The sequence below is a fragment of the Bufo gargarizans genome, chromosome 1, assembly GCF_014858855.1.
Source record: "Bufo gargarizans isolate SCDJY-AF-19 chromosome 1, ASM1485885v1, whole genome shotgun sequence".
NCBI lineage: Eukaryota > Metazoa > Chordata > Amphibia > Anura > Bufonidae > Bufo > Bufo gargarizans.
In genome coordinates this window covers 10,563,903-10,580,971 of record NC_058080.1, presented here as the reverse complement: position 1 = coordinate 10,580,971, position 17,069 = coordinate 10,563,903, and the positions used below count along the sequence as shown (strand labels likewise).

The 17,069-nt window shown below is 48.2% G+C and overlaps 1 protein-coding gene across 2 annotated transcripts in view; it reads right to left on the bottom strand.

The window, feature by feature from the left end:
* The window catches only part of SFXN5 (sideroflexin 5), a 227,180-nt gene that overhangs the window by 173,935 nt on the left and 36,176 nt on the right, over nt 1–17,069 (bottom strand). For both annotated transcript variants that reach the window (XM_044294474.1, XM_044294483.1), the window contains exons 3-6: nt 16,467–16,544; nt 6,858–6,884; nt 3,313–3,367; nt 2,895–2,920 (exon numbers count right to left, since the gene is read on the bottom strand). In XM_044294474.1, coding sequence (XP_044150409.1) covers nt 2,895–2,920; nt 3,313–3,367; nt 6,858–6,884; nt 16,467–16,544 — 186 coding nt within the window. The remainder of the gene's footprint in view (nt 1–2,894; nt 2,921–3,312; nt 3,368–6,857; nt 6,885–16,466; nt 16,545–17,069) is intronic.

Sequence of the window (17,069 nt, the reverse complement as noted above, 5' to 3'; positions counted from 1 at the left end):
AACAAGACCGCCTGACCCCCTCCCCCATGGGGCCTCATTACCGCAGAGGTTAAGAGTCCTCAGATATAAGTGCTCTTAAAGTGACAACACCCTTTGAAATTGAGAGCAATTGAAGAAGAGCATTCCCTGGCAGGAGCAGAGTGATGGGCTGACTGGTCAGGAGAGGTCAGTCCATGCCCGCAGGGCGCACAGCTGCATCCCCCTCCCGGGCGCTGCCAGGCATAATGCAATGTTTACAGCTCAATGACATCCACTTCACGTGTCTGGAATGTGCAGGGTGCAGAGGAAGCTCCTGCTCTAATAGGGCCACTCGTCTTGTGGGGCCATAAAGCTGTCCAAGACTGGAGCCCCCAGGAGATGAAGACTCTGTCCTGTCTAATCCTGCTCCAGTCGGCCCACCAGCCTCCACTTACCCGACAATAAGGAAACGCATGTAAGCAGGCGCATGTAGCAGAGCTAACTGTGTTGTGAGTAGTGTATTGTCGTAGCCCACCATCACATGTGACAAGCTCAGCTCTCACCTCTATAGAGACATGTACACATACAATAAATCCCTGTCAGCCTTCATTTCGGATTGTGTGCACTACGACATTGCTAATTAATTTCTTCATATATCTTTACAGCAGTCAGAGCTTTGTTTTTCTGATACAAAGCACCAAATCCCCTGCATTGCATAGATATAGCGATTAAAGATAATCTGATGTCTGTCTGCAGCTGTCACCAGGGGGGACTCAAGAAATTTGTACATACTGGGCTATTACAGCCACCACTAGAGGGAGATCAGGAGCTTACTGCATACTGGGCTATTACAGCCACCACTAGAGGGAGATCAGGAGCTTACTGCATACTGGGTATTACAGCCACCACTAGACGGAGATCAGGAGCTTACTGTATACTGGGTTATTACAGCCACCACTAGAGGGAGATCAGGAGCTTACTGTATACTGGGTATTACAGCCACCACTAGAGGGAGATCAGGAGCTTACTGTATACTGGGCTATTATTACAGCCACCACTAGAGGGAGATCAGGAGCTTACTGTATACTGGGCTATTACAGCCACCACTAGAGGGAGATCAGGAGCTTACTGCATACTGGGTTATTACAGCCACCACTAGACGGAGATCAGGAGCTTACTGCATACTGGGTTATTACAGCCACCACTAGAGGGAGATCAGGAGCTTACTGCATACATGGCTATTATTACAGCCACCACTAGAGGGAGATCATGAGCTTACTGTATACTGGGCTATTACAGCCACCACTAGAGGGAGATCAGGAGCTTACTGCATACTGGGTTATTACAGCCACCACTAGAGGGAGATCAGGAGCTTACTGCATACTGGGTATTACAGCCACCACTAGAGGGAGATCAGGAGCTTACTGGATACTGGGCTATTATTACAGCCACCACTAGAGGGAGATCAGGAGCTTACTGCATACTTGGCTATTATTACAGCCACCACTAGAGGGAGATCAGGAGCTTACTGGATACTGGGCTATTATTACAGCCACCACTAGAGGGAGATCAGGAGCTTACTGCATACTTGGCTATTATTACAGCCACCACTAGAGGGAGATCAGGAGCTTACTGTATACTGGGTTATTACAGCCACCACTAGAGGGAGATCAGGAGCTTACTGGATACTGGGCTATTATTACAGCCACCACTAGAGGGAGATCAGGAGCTTACTGCATACTTGGCTATTATTACAGCCACCACTAGAGGGAGATCAGGAGCTTACTGCATACTGGGTTATTACAGCCACCACTAGAGGGAGATCAGGAGCTTACTGCATGCTGGGTTATTACAGCCACCACTAGAGGGAGATCAGGAGCTTACTGCATACTGGGTTATTACAGCCACCACTAGAGGGAGATCAGGAGCTTACTGTATACTGGGTATTACAGCCACCACTAGAGGGAGATCAGGAGCTTACTGTATACTGGGTATTACAGCCACCACTAGAGGGAGATCAGGAGCTTACTGCATACTGGGTATTACAGCCACCACTAGAGGGAGATCAGGAGCTTACTGCATACTGGGTTATTACAGCCACCACTAGAGGGAAATCAGGAGCTTACTGTATACTGGGTTATTACAGCCACCACTAGAGGGAGATCAGGAGCTTACTGTATACTGGGTATTACAGCCACCACTAGAGGGAGCTCAGGAGATTACTGTATACTGGGTATTACAGCCACCACTAGAGGGAGATCAGGAGCTTACTGCATACTGGGTATTACAGCCACCACTAGAGGGAGATCAGGAGCTTACTGCATACTGGGTTATTACAGCCACCACTAGAGGGAAATCAGGAGCTTACTGTATACTGGGTTATTACAGCCACCACTAGAGGGAGATCAGGAGCTTACTGTATACTGGGTATTACAGCCACCACTAGAGGGAGATCAGGAGGTTACTGTATACTGGGTATTACAGCCACCACTAGAGGGAGATCAGGAGCTTACTGCATACTGGGTTATTACAGCCACAACTAGAGGGAGATCAGGAGCTTACTGTATACTGGGTATTACAGCCACCACTAGAGGGAGATCAGGAGCTTACTGCATACTGGGTTATTACAGCCACAACTAGAGGGAGATCAGGAGCTTACTGCATACTAAGTTATTACAGCCACCACTAGAGGGAGATCAGGAGGTTACTGTATACTGGGTTATTACAGCCACCACTAGAGGGAGATCAGGAGCTTACTGCATACTGGGTATTACAGCCACCACTAGAGGGAGATCAGGAGGTTACTGCATACTGGGTTATTACAGCCACCACTAGAGGGAGATCAGGAGCTTACTGCATACTAAGTTATTACAGCCACCACTAGAGGGAGATCAGGAGCTGGACATGAGACTCGTACAGATTGTGCAGATACTTACTATGGGGGTCCCAAAGGGGATATAACCTGAAAATAAAGAAAAGCAGAAGTTACTTCTACTCCACTAGAGGAAGCCACTGTCGTCATATTATAGGTATACTGTGGCCTAGATCTACAGTATACACAGTCATACAATGCTGAGGAAGCCTGCGGATACTTTATTTTACTAATTTTGTAAGCATTTTGAGTTCTATAATATACTCCAAATACGAAACTGAAGTTACACTTCTGATGGTTTCCATACAGCTCTGTGCTGCCCCCTACAGGCTTGGAGGTGGACTCTAAGCGATGTACAGATGACACATGGCAGCCAGCAGAATTGTGTATACAGCTACTGAAAACATAGCAGGTTGGGTCAAGTCTTAAGTCAGGGCTCCAAATGTACAGAGAACTAATTAGCTGGAAAAGGCAGGAGGTACCTGACATTCGGAAAGGCATGAAAATCTTCTCATTTGTATCCGGGTGGATGATTGCCTGCAGAAAAGAAGAAGCACATGGGGTCAGTCTGGCAATGAGGACACGTGCAAGGCTCAGAATCCTCAGAATTGTATCCTTGAAGCCCCAACAACTTTATTCTCTGCATACTGGCAAGTTTCCATGTCTACAGGAACTGTGCTAAAAATGTGCCCTTAAAACCTACACCAAACATGACATTACTGGCATCCATACAGGACCAGAACCAGACGTGTGACCAATCATAGTCATTCCTACAGGACCAGCACCAAACGTGAGACCTCAGAACCTACACCTAACATATGACATCACTGTCATCCATACAGGACCAGAACCAGACGTGTGACCAATCATAGTCATTCCTACAGGACCAGCACCAAACGTGAGACCTCAGAACCTACACCTAACATATGACATCACTGTTATCAATACAGGAACAGTACCAAATGTGTGACCTCATAGTCATTCCAAGAGGATCAGAATCAAATTTGTGACTTCAGAACCTACACCTAACATATGACATCACTGTCATCCAAACAGGACCAGAACCAGACGTGTGACCAATCATAGTCAATTCTACAGGACCAGCACCAAAAGTGAGACCTCAGAACCTACACCTAACATATAACATCACTGTCTTCCATACAGGACCAGAACCAGACGTGTAACCAATCATAGTCAATTCTACAGGACCAGCACCAAAAGTGAGACCTCAGAACCTACACCTAACATATAACATCACTGTCTTCCATACAGGACCAGAACCAGATGTGTAACCAATCATAGTCATTCCTACAGGACCAGCACCAAAAGTGAGACCTCAGAACCTACACCTAACATATGCAATCACTGTTATCCATACAGGAACATGTGTGACCTCATAGTCATTCCAGAGGATCAGAATTAAATTTGCGACCTCGGAACCTACACCAAACATATGACATCTCTGACATCAATACAGGACCTGGGGTAAATGTGTGACATCATAGTCATTTCTACAGGAACCATGGTGAAAGTGTGACCAAATAATAATCTCTACAGAACCTAGACCAGACCTATGACCTCACTGTTCTTTCCAGGATCTGTGTACGGGGCCCATGCTTTATTTATGATCTCCTCATGCCTTATTGCATCCATGGTACTAGACATACCATACGACCATCATTCTTTCTAGAAGACCTCATCCAGGGCCTGTTCAAAACATACCATGTCATCATCCTCCTTTTACAAGCATAACCTCATCACACAAAAGTGACCATATGACGATACCACAATACTTCGGCGTATCCACTATTATAGGACGTCGCGTTCACCACTACAGGGCGACACCTTCACCATTTTACAACGACTTGTCCACAAGACAACTCTTCAACCACCGTACGTCAGTGCATCCACCAATATAGGACACTGCATCCACACCTACAGGGCGACACAATCACCATGACTTGCCCATCTATCACTATAGGATGACATGTCCGTCATCAGGTGACAACGCGTCCACCACTACATGGCGGTACGTAAAGACTATAGAGCATACAAAAACAATAACAAACTTCCTCCTCGTTTTGAAGTCTTGCTTAGCGCTCCTTACAATAAGCCTCATCTGCGAAACAAAAAAATAATCCAACCTGGCGACTGAACCGCTGGGCATGGCACGAGTTCAGATGTTACGACAGAATGTATGCGCGTCTCACCTCCGCACCAAGGTACTACGGGCGGCAGCAGATGTTAGCACCATACAAGAGGCGCATTAAATGCACATAAATTGTCAGCCCTTATGGCTCCATCCTCCTAAGGCGCCTTTATTGTATCTATTTTTTACCTTTTTAAAGGTGTTTATCATCAAATATGCATATTTTACCTGCTCGCGTTTCCGCACTGCACCTGCTTTTCAGGTCACATACCTCTGAGGGGTGTAAAGTAGCACCGGCAGGGTGGAAACTGAGCGGTGAACTACTAGAAATACATGCCCACCATGTATAGATCATCAGATCCCCACCATCCCCTTCACTAGTCCTGGTTGTGTTGTTTTTTTTAAGATTTCACCAATTAACACATACTTCATTATCCTAGGATTAATTACACGTGTCTGAAGACGTAAGGATCCATGTTGATGCCACCTGCAGGTTTCAAGGCAAAGCAGGAGAGGGAGACGTCCAGAGGCCATGATACCTGCCCCAGTGGTGGCTGCGGCCACGAGATTGATCCACAGCCAGTCTACCGCATGGATGTCCCAAATCTCAAGCAATGAGGAAGTCCTCTACCCTTCCAGTAGAGGGCAGCAGTGAAGCATTTAATACAGTCAAGAAAGGGACATAGGCCCCATCAGCAATCCCACATGCTCCATGACCTGCACGCTCCACTGGGGACATAGAAACCGAGCCCATCGATGGACATGCCGATACTCCGCAGCGCTAGGTGTATGCTTTCTGGCGGAATTTATAGATAAAATGCAGCAGGTTTCAAGTGAAGTCCGCAGAGAAAAAGCCACTCCAGAGATCAAGCTCCATACGGATTTCATTGCAGACTACTTTCCACGTCAAGTTTACCGGTAAGGTAAGACCCTGAAGATTCTCCGGAGACAAAAAAAATCTGTAGCCGTGTGTGTGGACTGTACCCTTAAAGGGGTGGTCTGAGAGCAAAAGGCAGGAATCAGTACAAAATAAGAAAAGTGACATTACTGATCTGCTGAAGCCAGTGATTGGCTGCAGTGGTCACATGTTGCCAACATTATGTCATCACTGCAGCCCATGACTGGTGGGAAGCACTGGATCGGCAGAGGATTCGACAGGCAAGGGTTAATTTGTTATTTTTCACCACTGCCTGTCTTTGCCCCACTTTCTTATGATCTCAGACAACCCCTTTACTACTGAATCAGGTCATCGAATCTCCAATCCCTGACTCAGTGCCCCATTCCCCTTACAAATACGAGGCCAAAGGACAAGTTCCTGCTTATTCTGAACTAAGGACTATTTCCGGTGAGGGGCCAACCTCTGGGACCTTCACTGATCCTACGAATGAATTCATGACTGTTTTCCCATGTTGGGTGGTGAACATCCGGTTGGAAAGGGAACTGCAGCACGTTCTCAATCGCTTGACCTCTGGATCGGTGGAGGTCCTAGAGGCTGGATCCACACGATCATAAAGATTAGGTTTGAGCAAAAGTCACTTTTGCTACATTTGCTGCTCTGCTGGTTGAGTGGGACTTTTTTTCTTCCATTCAATGGTGACTACAGATCTTTTATAGATAATGACAAAAAAAATTAAGAAATCTGAAGTGGTATGGTCCAGTCACAATTAACGTTAATGGCTATATAGTATGTATAGTGCCAAGCACCCAAGACTTTTGGGTAATGATACCTTCCTGATGTCCTTCCATAGACTACATCACCCAAGCCAAGATGTTAGAGCTTGGTTCCTTTGGCCATATCCAAGGGTCATCACAAACATGGACTGGAGGCCAATAAGAAGTCATACATGGTAAATACACCCAGTAAGCGGTAGAACTTACCTGCTTTATCTTCTGAGCCGCCCAGAGCTGAAAAACACAACGGAAAAACCAATAATACTGATCAACTAAAAATACTGATCTGTTGGTAGTGGGATCAGGCAGAGAGATCAATGTCATGTGGAGGCGGCTTTACCTTCCCTCCAGCATCATTAGTATCATATAAGGAGGTCTACTGCATGTCTCTCTAACAAGATACATGGGGGGGTATATATATATATGAAGTGATTCCCGTGAGGAGCGAATGGACTTTACTGACTTATCATTACCAAGACTTATAATAAAAGACAAAATTTAAGCATCTAAACACGAACTGAAGAATTAGTCAGAAAATACATACAGGTTACTTTCTGTTTTCAGTCTAGAATTTAGCCAGCAGTGTAAAGAATGGAGGTTTTCATTCTGGTTGTCATGGCTACAGGCAGAGTATACATTAAGGTTCAACAATATCTATAGGTTTACAGTACAGGATTATGCAGCTTTACTTCTAAAGGTTGGCACCAATTACTCGCCAACAGAAGTGAAGGGTGAAGGCTACACAAACCCAACCTCGCTGTTGACTGCAGCAACCTGGCACTGAGATAGAACTTCTGTTGTGTTGTCCAGTCCAGGAATGGTGCTGAATGCTGAATCCAATGCAAAACGAGCAAGAAGGAAAAATGTTTGCGTGATTGACCTTTTGCTATGTGTCTGTGAACCATCAGTGGTGGAGACAACTTCATAGGCCGCCAAATCAAAAGGCTTGTTTGCACTTGCTGTATTATTGCATATGGAACTGAAGAGGATGCTGTAAATGAAATGAGACCCACCCACCCCTCTATCATCGGAAGCACCAGAAGAATGACTCAACTTTGGAGAACAGGCAACCAATTGAAGTTGTTCTAAACTCCAACAAAAAAATCTGGTGGTCGAAACACACCAAAAATGAAAAGTGTGAGGTTCACAAATGTCGTCATTGGTTGGTAGAGAATCTTGCTGCTGCCCCAGGTAGAAGATTGTAGTTCTGATGAGTCATGGTTCAGATCTCCTCCATACCTTAGCTACCCAAAGGGCACAAAATGTATGGAAGTTTGGAACAATATCCAAAATGGCTGGAACAATAGGTGAAGTTGACTTTGTAGATCTACAAACTATGTTTATCGGGAACAAGAAAGGAACGGCAGCAGTGCAGACTGTAACCAACCAGGCTCAAGCTCCCAAACAGGAACGGAAGGATCTATATTTTATTTTGCTGCTGGGTCTACATGATAAATCTTCCTGTTCTGCTGCCAAGCGTCTGGTGGGTATATACAGCTGTATCCTCATCGTCTTCATGTACGAGGCTCCGGAGCGCTCACACTGCTTGGGAGCAACATATTGTGCATCAATATTTATATTAATGTGTAAATGCCTTGAACACGACGCACCAGGCGGAAAGTGAAAAGTAGATTAAATTGGTGCCATCGACAACACTCTAATTGATTTATGAGAACGGATGTGGTGGGACCAAGGAAGAAGCATCCGGATCTCCTCCTGGGTACACATCATCGGGGGCTACATAGGACGTGTTACTATATGTACCGTCCCTTCTTCCTTCAGTCCCCTGTAGGCAGTCAGGAAGTAAGAAGGTTTGGTCACATAAGGTAAGGTGTTTTGGGGTAAAATCACCAGAGGTAAGAAGGTTCTGGGCACAATCACCAAAGGTAGCAAGGGTCAGTGGTATGGTTACCAGAAGAAACAAGGGTCGAGGATATGGTCACCAGAGGTAACAAGGGTTTGAGGGTTCGGTCAGCAGAAGAAATGTGGGAAGTATGGTCACCAGAGGTAACAAGGGTTTGAGGGTAAGGTCACAAGAGATAACAAAGGTTTGGGGGTACGATCAGCAGAATTAAGAAGGGTGGGGAGTATGCTTACCAAAGGGAAAAAGGTTGGGGCTATGGTCACCAGAGGTAACAAGGGTCTAGGTACAGTCATCAGAGGAAAAATGGGTTGGGGGGATGGTCATAAGAAGTAACAAGGGTGGGGAGTTTGGACAACAGAGGTAACAAGGGTGGAAAGTATGGTCACAAGAGTCACTGACACTTGGGGTACTGGACAATGAAATACTGATGGTATGGTGTGGAGAACAGTGGGGGTAGGGGGGGGGGTGAGACGGTGGACTCCCAGTAGTACAGAATATTTCAGGAAACAAGTGTGCTGATGTTGAGGGGGCATTGATGATGACTTGAGGTGAAGGATGTGCAGGAAAAAGTATCAGTACTAGGTGCCCGGCCTGTGAGTGTACAAATCAGTCATCCGCTGGTGAATGACCCCTGTGGATCAGCGCCTGTCGCCATATACATGTACACGCATAGGACGTGTGAGGTGTCATCATCACTGCTGCTTTCTCCAATCACCAGGGAGACACATCGTCCTCCTTGCAACAGCACGGCCGCAGTTCAGATAATGGTGTGTTTATCACCTGAGTGCAGGATACATCACCTTGTGTGACCGTGACAGCGGGATGATTATTATATCCTCTACCAGTCCTGGTCGTATCTCAAGGTAGACATCATTACAGGACAGACCGGCCAGCGGGATGATTATTATATCCTCTACAAGTCCTGGTCTAATCTCCGGGTATACAGCACCACAGGACAGACCGGCCAGCGGGATGATTATTATATCCTCTACCAGTCTCGGTTGTATCTCAAGGTATACAGCACCACAGGACAGACCGACCAGCGGGATGATTATTATATCCTCTACCAGTCCTGGTCGTATCTCCGGGTATACAGCGCCACAGGACAGACCGGCCAGCAGGATGATTATTATATCCTCTACCAGTCCTGGTCGTATCTCCGGGTATACAGCACCACAGGACGGACCGACCAGGGGGATGATTATTATATCCTCCACCAGTCCTGGTCTAATCTCCGGGTATACAGCACCACAGGACGGACCGACCAGGGGGATGATTATTATATCCTCCACCAGTCCTGGTCTAATCTCCGGGTATACAGCACCACAGGACAGACCGGCCAGCGGGATGATTATTATATCCTCTACCAGTCCTGGTCGTATCTCAAGGTAGACATCATTACAGGACGGACCGGCCAGCGGGATGATTATTATATCCTCTACCAGTCCTGGTCTAATCTCCGGGTATACAGCACCACAGGACGGACCGACCAGCGGGATGATTATTATATCCTCTACCAGTCTTGGTCTAATCTCCGGGTATACAGCGCCACAGGACGGACCGGCCAGCGGGATGATTATTATATCCTCTACCAGTCCTGGTCTAATCTCCGGGTATGCAGCACCACAGGACGGACCGGCCAGCGGGATGATTATTATATCCTCTACCAGTTCTGGTTGTATCTTCGGGTATACAGCACCACAGGACGGACCGGCCAGCGGGATGATTATTATATCCTCTACCAGTCCTGGTCGTATCTCAAGGTAGACATCATTACAGGACAGACCGGCCAGCGGGATGATTATTATATCCTCTACCAGTCCTGGTCAAATCTCCGGGTATGCAGCACCACAGGACGGACCGACCAGCAGGATGATTATTATATCCTCTACGAGTCCTGGTCGTATCTCAAGGTATACAGCACCACAGGACGGACCGACCAGCGGGATGATTATCATATCCTCTACCAGTCCTGGTCTAATCTCAGGGTATACAGCACCACAGGACGGACCGACCAACCAGCGGGATGATTATTATATCCTCTACCAGTCCTGGTCTAATATCCGGGTATGCAGCACCACAGGACAGACCGACCAGCGGGATGATTATTATATCCTCTACCAGTCCTGGTCGTATCTCCGGGTATACAGCACCACAGGACGGACCGACCAGCGGGATGATTATTATATCCTCCACCAGTCCTGGTCTAATCTCCGGGTATACAGCACCACAGGACAGACCGACCAGCGGGATGATTATTATATCCTCCACCAGTCCTGGTCATATCTCAAGGTATACAGCACCACATGACGGACCGACCAGCGGGATGATTATTATATCCTCTACCAGTCCTGGTCATATCTCAAGGTATACAGCACCACAGGACGGACCGACCAGCGGGATGATTATTATATCCTCTACCAGTCCTGGTTGTATATCCGGGTATACAGCACCACAGGACGGACCGACCAGCGGGATGATTATTATATCCTCTACCAGTTCTGGTTGTATATCCGGGTATACAGCACCACAGGACGGACCGACTAGCGGGATGATTATTATATCCTCTACCAGTCCTGGTCGTATATCCGGGTATACAGCACCACAGGACGGACCGACCAGGGGGATGATTATTATATCCTCTACCAGTCCTGGTCGTATCTCAGGGTATACAGCACCACAGGACGGACCGACCAGCGGGATGATTATCATATCCTCTACCAGTCCTGGTCGTATATCCGGGTATACAGCACCACAGGACGGACCGACCAGCGGGATGATTATTATATCCTCTACCAGTCCTGGTCTAATCTCAGGGTATACAGCACCACAGGACGGACCGACCAACCAGTGGAATGATTATTATATCCTCTACCAGTCCTGGTTGTATATCCGGGTATACAGCACCACAGGACAGACCGACCAGCGGGATGATTATTATATCCTCCACCAGTCCTGGTCTAATCTCCGGGTATACAGCACCACAGGACGGACCGACCAGCGGGATGATTATTATATCCTCCACCAGTCCTGGTCTAATCTCCGGGTATACAGCACCACAGGACGGACCGGCCAGCGGGATGATTATTATATCCTCCACCAGTCCTGGTCTAATCTCCGGGTATACAGCACCACAGGACGGACCGACCAGCGGCATGATTAATATATCCTCCACCAGTCCTGGTTGTATCTCCGGGTATACAGCACCACAGGACAGACCGACCAGCGGAATGATTATTATATCCTCTACCAGTCCTGGTTGTATCTTCGGGTATGCAGCACCACAGGACGGACCGGCCAGCAGGATGATTATTATATCCTCTACCAGTCCTGGTCAAATCTCCAGGTATACAGCACCACAGGACGGACCGACCAGCGGGATGATTATTATATCCTCCACCAGTCCTGGTTGTATCTTCGGGTATGCAGCACCACAGGACGGACCGGCCAGCAGGATGATTATTATATCCTCTACCAGTCCTGGTCAAATCTCCAGGTATACAGCACCACAGGACGGACCAGCCAGCGGGATGATTATTATATCCTCTACCAGTCCTGGTCGTATATCCGGGTATACAGCACCACAGGACGGACCGACCAGCGGGATGATTATTATATCCTCTACCAGTCCTGTTCATATCTCCAGGTATACAGCACCACAGGACGGACCAGCCAGCGGGATGATTATTATATCCTCTACCAGTCCTGGTCGTATATCCGGGTATACAGCACCACAGGACGGACCGACCAGCGGGATGATTATTATATCCTCTACCAGTCCTGGTCGTATATCCGGGTATACAGCACCACAGGACGTACCGACCAGCGGATGATTATTATATCCTCTACCAGTCCTGGTCGTATATCCGGGTATACAGCACCACAGGACGGACCGACCAGCGGGATGATTATTATATCCTCTACCAGTCCTGGTCGTATATCCGGGTATACAGCACCACAGGACGGACCGACCAGCGGGATGATTATTATATCCTCTACCAGTCCTGGTCGTATCTCAGGGTATACAGCACCACAGGACAGACCGACCAGCGGGATGATTATTATATCCTCTACCAGTCCTGGTCTAGTCTCCGGGTATACAGCACCACAGGACAGACCGACCAGCGGGATGATTATTATATCCTCCACCAGTCCTGGTTGTATATCCGGGTATACAGCACCACAGGACGGACCGACCAGCGGGATGATTATTATATCCTCTACCAGTCCTGGTCTAATCTCCGGGTATACAGCACCACAGGACAGACCGACCAGCGGGATGATTATTATATCCTCCACCAGTCCTGGTCTAATATCCGGGTATACAGCACCACAGGACGGACCGACCAGCGGGATGATTATTATATCCTCCACCAGTCCTGGTCTAATATCCAGGTATACAGCACCACAGGACAGACCGACCAGCAGGATGATTATTATATCCTCCACCAGTCCTGGTCTAATCTCCGGGTATACAGCACCACAGGACGGACCGACCAGCGGGATGATTATTATATCCTCTACCAGTCCTGGTCTAATCTCCGGGTATGCAGCACCACAGGACGGACCGACCAGCGGGATGATTATTATATCCTCTACCAGTCCTGGTCAAATCTCCAGGTATACAGCACCACAGGACGGACCGACCAGCGGGATGATTATTATATCCTCCACCAGTCCTGGTCGTATCTCAGGGTATACAGCACCACAGGACGGACCGACCAACCAGCGGGATGATTATTATATCCTCCACCAGTTCTGGTTGCATCTTCGGGTATACAGCACCACAGGACGGACCGGCCAGCGGGATGATTATTATATCCTCTACCAGTCCTGGTCGTATCTCCGGGTATACAGCACCACAGGACGGACCGACCAGCGGGATGATTATTATATCCTCTACAAGTCCTGGTCTAATCTCCGGGTATACAGCACCACAGGACGGACCGACCAGCGGAATGATTATTATATCCTCTACCAGTCCTGTTCATATATCCGGGTATACAGCACCACAGGACAGCCAGCGGGATCATTATTATATCCTCTACCAGTCCTGGTTGTATCTCCAGGTATACAGCACCACAGGACGGACCGACCAGCGGGATGATTATTATATCCTCTACCAGTCCTGGTTGTATCTCAAGGTATACAGCACCACAGGACGGACCGACCAGCGGGATGATTATTATATCCTCTACCAGTCCTGGTTGTATCTCCAGGTATACAGCACCACAGGACAGCCAGCGGGATCATTATTATATCCTCCACCAGTCCTGTTCGTATCTCCAGGTATACAGCACCACAGGACGGACCAACCAACCAGCGGGATGATTATCATATCCTCTACCAGTCCTGGTTGTATCTCCAGGTATACAGCACCACAGGACGGACCGGCCAGCGGGATGATTATTATATCCTCTACCAGTCCTGGTTGTATCTCCAGGTATACAGCACCACAGGACGGACTAGCCAGCGGGATGATTATCATATGCTCTACCAGTCCTGGTTGTATCTCCAGGTATACAGCACCACATGACGGACCGGCCAGTGGACGGCCATGCTGTGAGGCTTCTACCCGGTAATCCCTTCGGCACCAGAGTCAACTTATGGCATTACAGTATCAGCAATTACATCTGTAAATGAGGCAGAATTATAAAAAGAACCGTGGTCTCTGGGGTCGGACGGCAGGACTCATTATTTTACACCATCCTGGCCAAGACTAACAACATGTAATCAGCTGGAGAACGCCATGAGATTTACTTCATATGGTAGAGTTTTATCAGGTCCTGGGCACATCTACATTGGAGACACACTCTTCCTGTACAGGGGTGGCTATCATGGACACACACACTTTCTTCCTGTAAAAAAGAGGCCATATTAGAGACCCATACTTCTTTCCGGGATTGTCTGCATAGGGGTGCCATATCGAAGACACACCCTTCCTGTACAGTGGCAGCCATATTGGAGGCACACACTTCCTTCCTGTACAGGGACACCATATTGGAGACACTTCCTTCCTGTACAGCAGCAGCCATACTGGAGGCACACACTTCCTTCCTGTACAGGGACGCCTATTGGAGGCACACACTTCTTTCCTGTATTGTCTGGACAGGGATGGCCACATCGGAGACACACACTTCCTTCCTGTATTGTCTGTATAGGGGTGCCATATTGGAGACACACACTTCCTTTATTGTCTGTGTAGGGGAGGCCATATCGAAGACACACCCTTCCTGTACAGTGGCAGCCATACTGGAGGCACACACTTCCTTCCGGTACAGTGGCAGCCATACTGGAGGCACACACTTCCTTCCTGTACAGGGACGCCTATTGGAGGCACACACTTCTTTCCTGTATTGTCTGGACAGGGATGGCCACATCGGAGACACACACTTCCTTCCTGTATTGTCTGTATAGGGGTGCCATATTGGAGACACACACTTCCTTTATTGTCTGTGTAGGGGAGGCCATATCGAAGACACACCCTTCCTGTACAGTGGCAGCCATACTGGAGGCACACACTTCCTTCCTGTACAGTGGCAGCCATACTGGAGGCACACACTTCCTTCCTGTACAGGGACGCCTATTGGAGGCACACACTTCTTTCCTGTATTGTCTGGACAGGGATGGCCACATCGGAGACACACACTTCCTTCCTGTATTGTCTGTATAGGGGTGCCATATTGGAGACACACCCTTCCTGTATAGTGGCAGCCATACTGGAGGCACACACTTCCTTCCTGTACAGGGACGCCATATTGGAGACACACACTTTCTTTATTGTCTGTATAGGGGCGGCCATATTGGAGACACATCCTTCCTGAACAGGGGCAGCCATAATAGAGGCACACACTTCCTTCCTGTACAGTGGCAGCCATAATGGAGGCACACACTTCCTTCCTGTACAGCAGCAGCCATACTGGAGGCACACACTTCCTTCCTGTACAGGGACGCCTATTGGAGGCACACACTTCTTTCCTGTATTGTCTGGACAGGGATGGCCACATTGGAGACACACACTTCCTTCCTGTATTGTCTGTATAGGGGTGCCATATTGGAGACACACACTTTCTTTATTGTCTGCATAGGGGCGGCAATATTGGAGACACATCCTTCCTAAACAGGGGCAGCCATATCGAAGACACACCCTTCCTGTACAGTGGCAGCCATAATAGAGGCACACACTTTCTTCCTGTACAGGGACGCCATATTGGAGGCACACACTTCCTTCCTGTATTGTCTGGACAGGGATGGCCATATTGGAGGCACACACTTCCTTTATTGTCTGTGTAGGGGCGGCCATATTGGAGACACACACTTCCTTTATTGTCTGTGTAGGGGCGGCCATATTGGAGACACACACTTCCTTTATTGTCTGTGTAGGGGCGGCCATATTGGAGACACACACTTCCTTTGTCTGTGTAGGGGCGTCCATATTGGAGACACATCCTTCCTTCCTTTAATGTCTGTACAGGGGCAGCCATGTGTGGGCAGAGGCCTATGCATATGCTGGAGCACTTGCCAGGCTCCAGTGAAAGGCTGTAACTGGTCTTTAGGGGTTAGGGACTAGGTCATGGGCTTAGTGGAGAGAGTGTTAGAGAGGCTTAAAGTAATTGCTCAAGATATTCATTATCTGGGACGACTCCTTTAAGAATAGCATGGTCCTTAAGCCTAGCCCCAGCCATATTACAGCAGATGTCAAGGCTAATGTTAGAGCACAGTACCTATGTGTCAGAGGGCAGCCCAGGTTTCTTCACTAGGACCCTGGATCCATCTGATGACATCATCATTCCGTACTTACGTCTTTATGAGCCCCACATGTATTGATGATCACAAGCATCAGCAGGTATCACAATCCCCCACCCTTGGCCTGATCTCCCATTTTTCTGACACCTTTTATACAGGGTGATTACAGTATTCTGACAACCCCCTGGTGTATAGGTCCTCCTTACTTCTGCATTCGAGACTCCAGGGGGCAGCGTTCCATGCTTGTAATCTTCCAGCAGCTGCACGGCCTCCTTAAGGCGACTCTGAAAAGAAAAATGTAAAAAGTGGGTGAGGGTTACTGTGGGGTGATCAGTGGGGTGATACTATTACAGGGGGCACAGCACCAGTCCTGACAGATGGCGCTACTCCATACAGGTGTACACCGGCCAGAAGGGTAAGTGGCCCTATGGCTTCAGAGGTGGAAGGTACCGCTGACTTCAGCACTTCTGTTATGGGGGCGGAGAGGAGGTTGGAGAACAGGACAGGTTGGGGAGGGGGTGGATGTAATGCGTGCCTGTTATGGTGGGAGGGCGAAGCTGGTAGAGCATAATGGCTGCCTGTTGTCCTAGGGTGGGCACATAAGGACGCTGGTGCTTGATGTACCTACAATAACTTTAAAAAATGGCGTACAAAATGTTAAATAAGAAGGGCCTTCTGTATGGTGGATATAGTGGCTGTCTGTGTATCTGCGGGGGGGGGGGGGGGGATGTATGGTGGATATAGTGGCTGCCTGTGTATCGGGGGGGGGGGGGGGGATGTATGGTGGATATAGTGGCTGCCTGTGTATC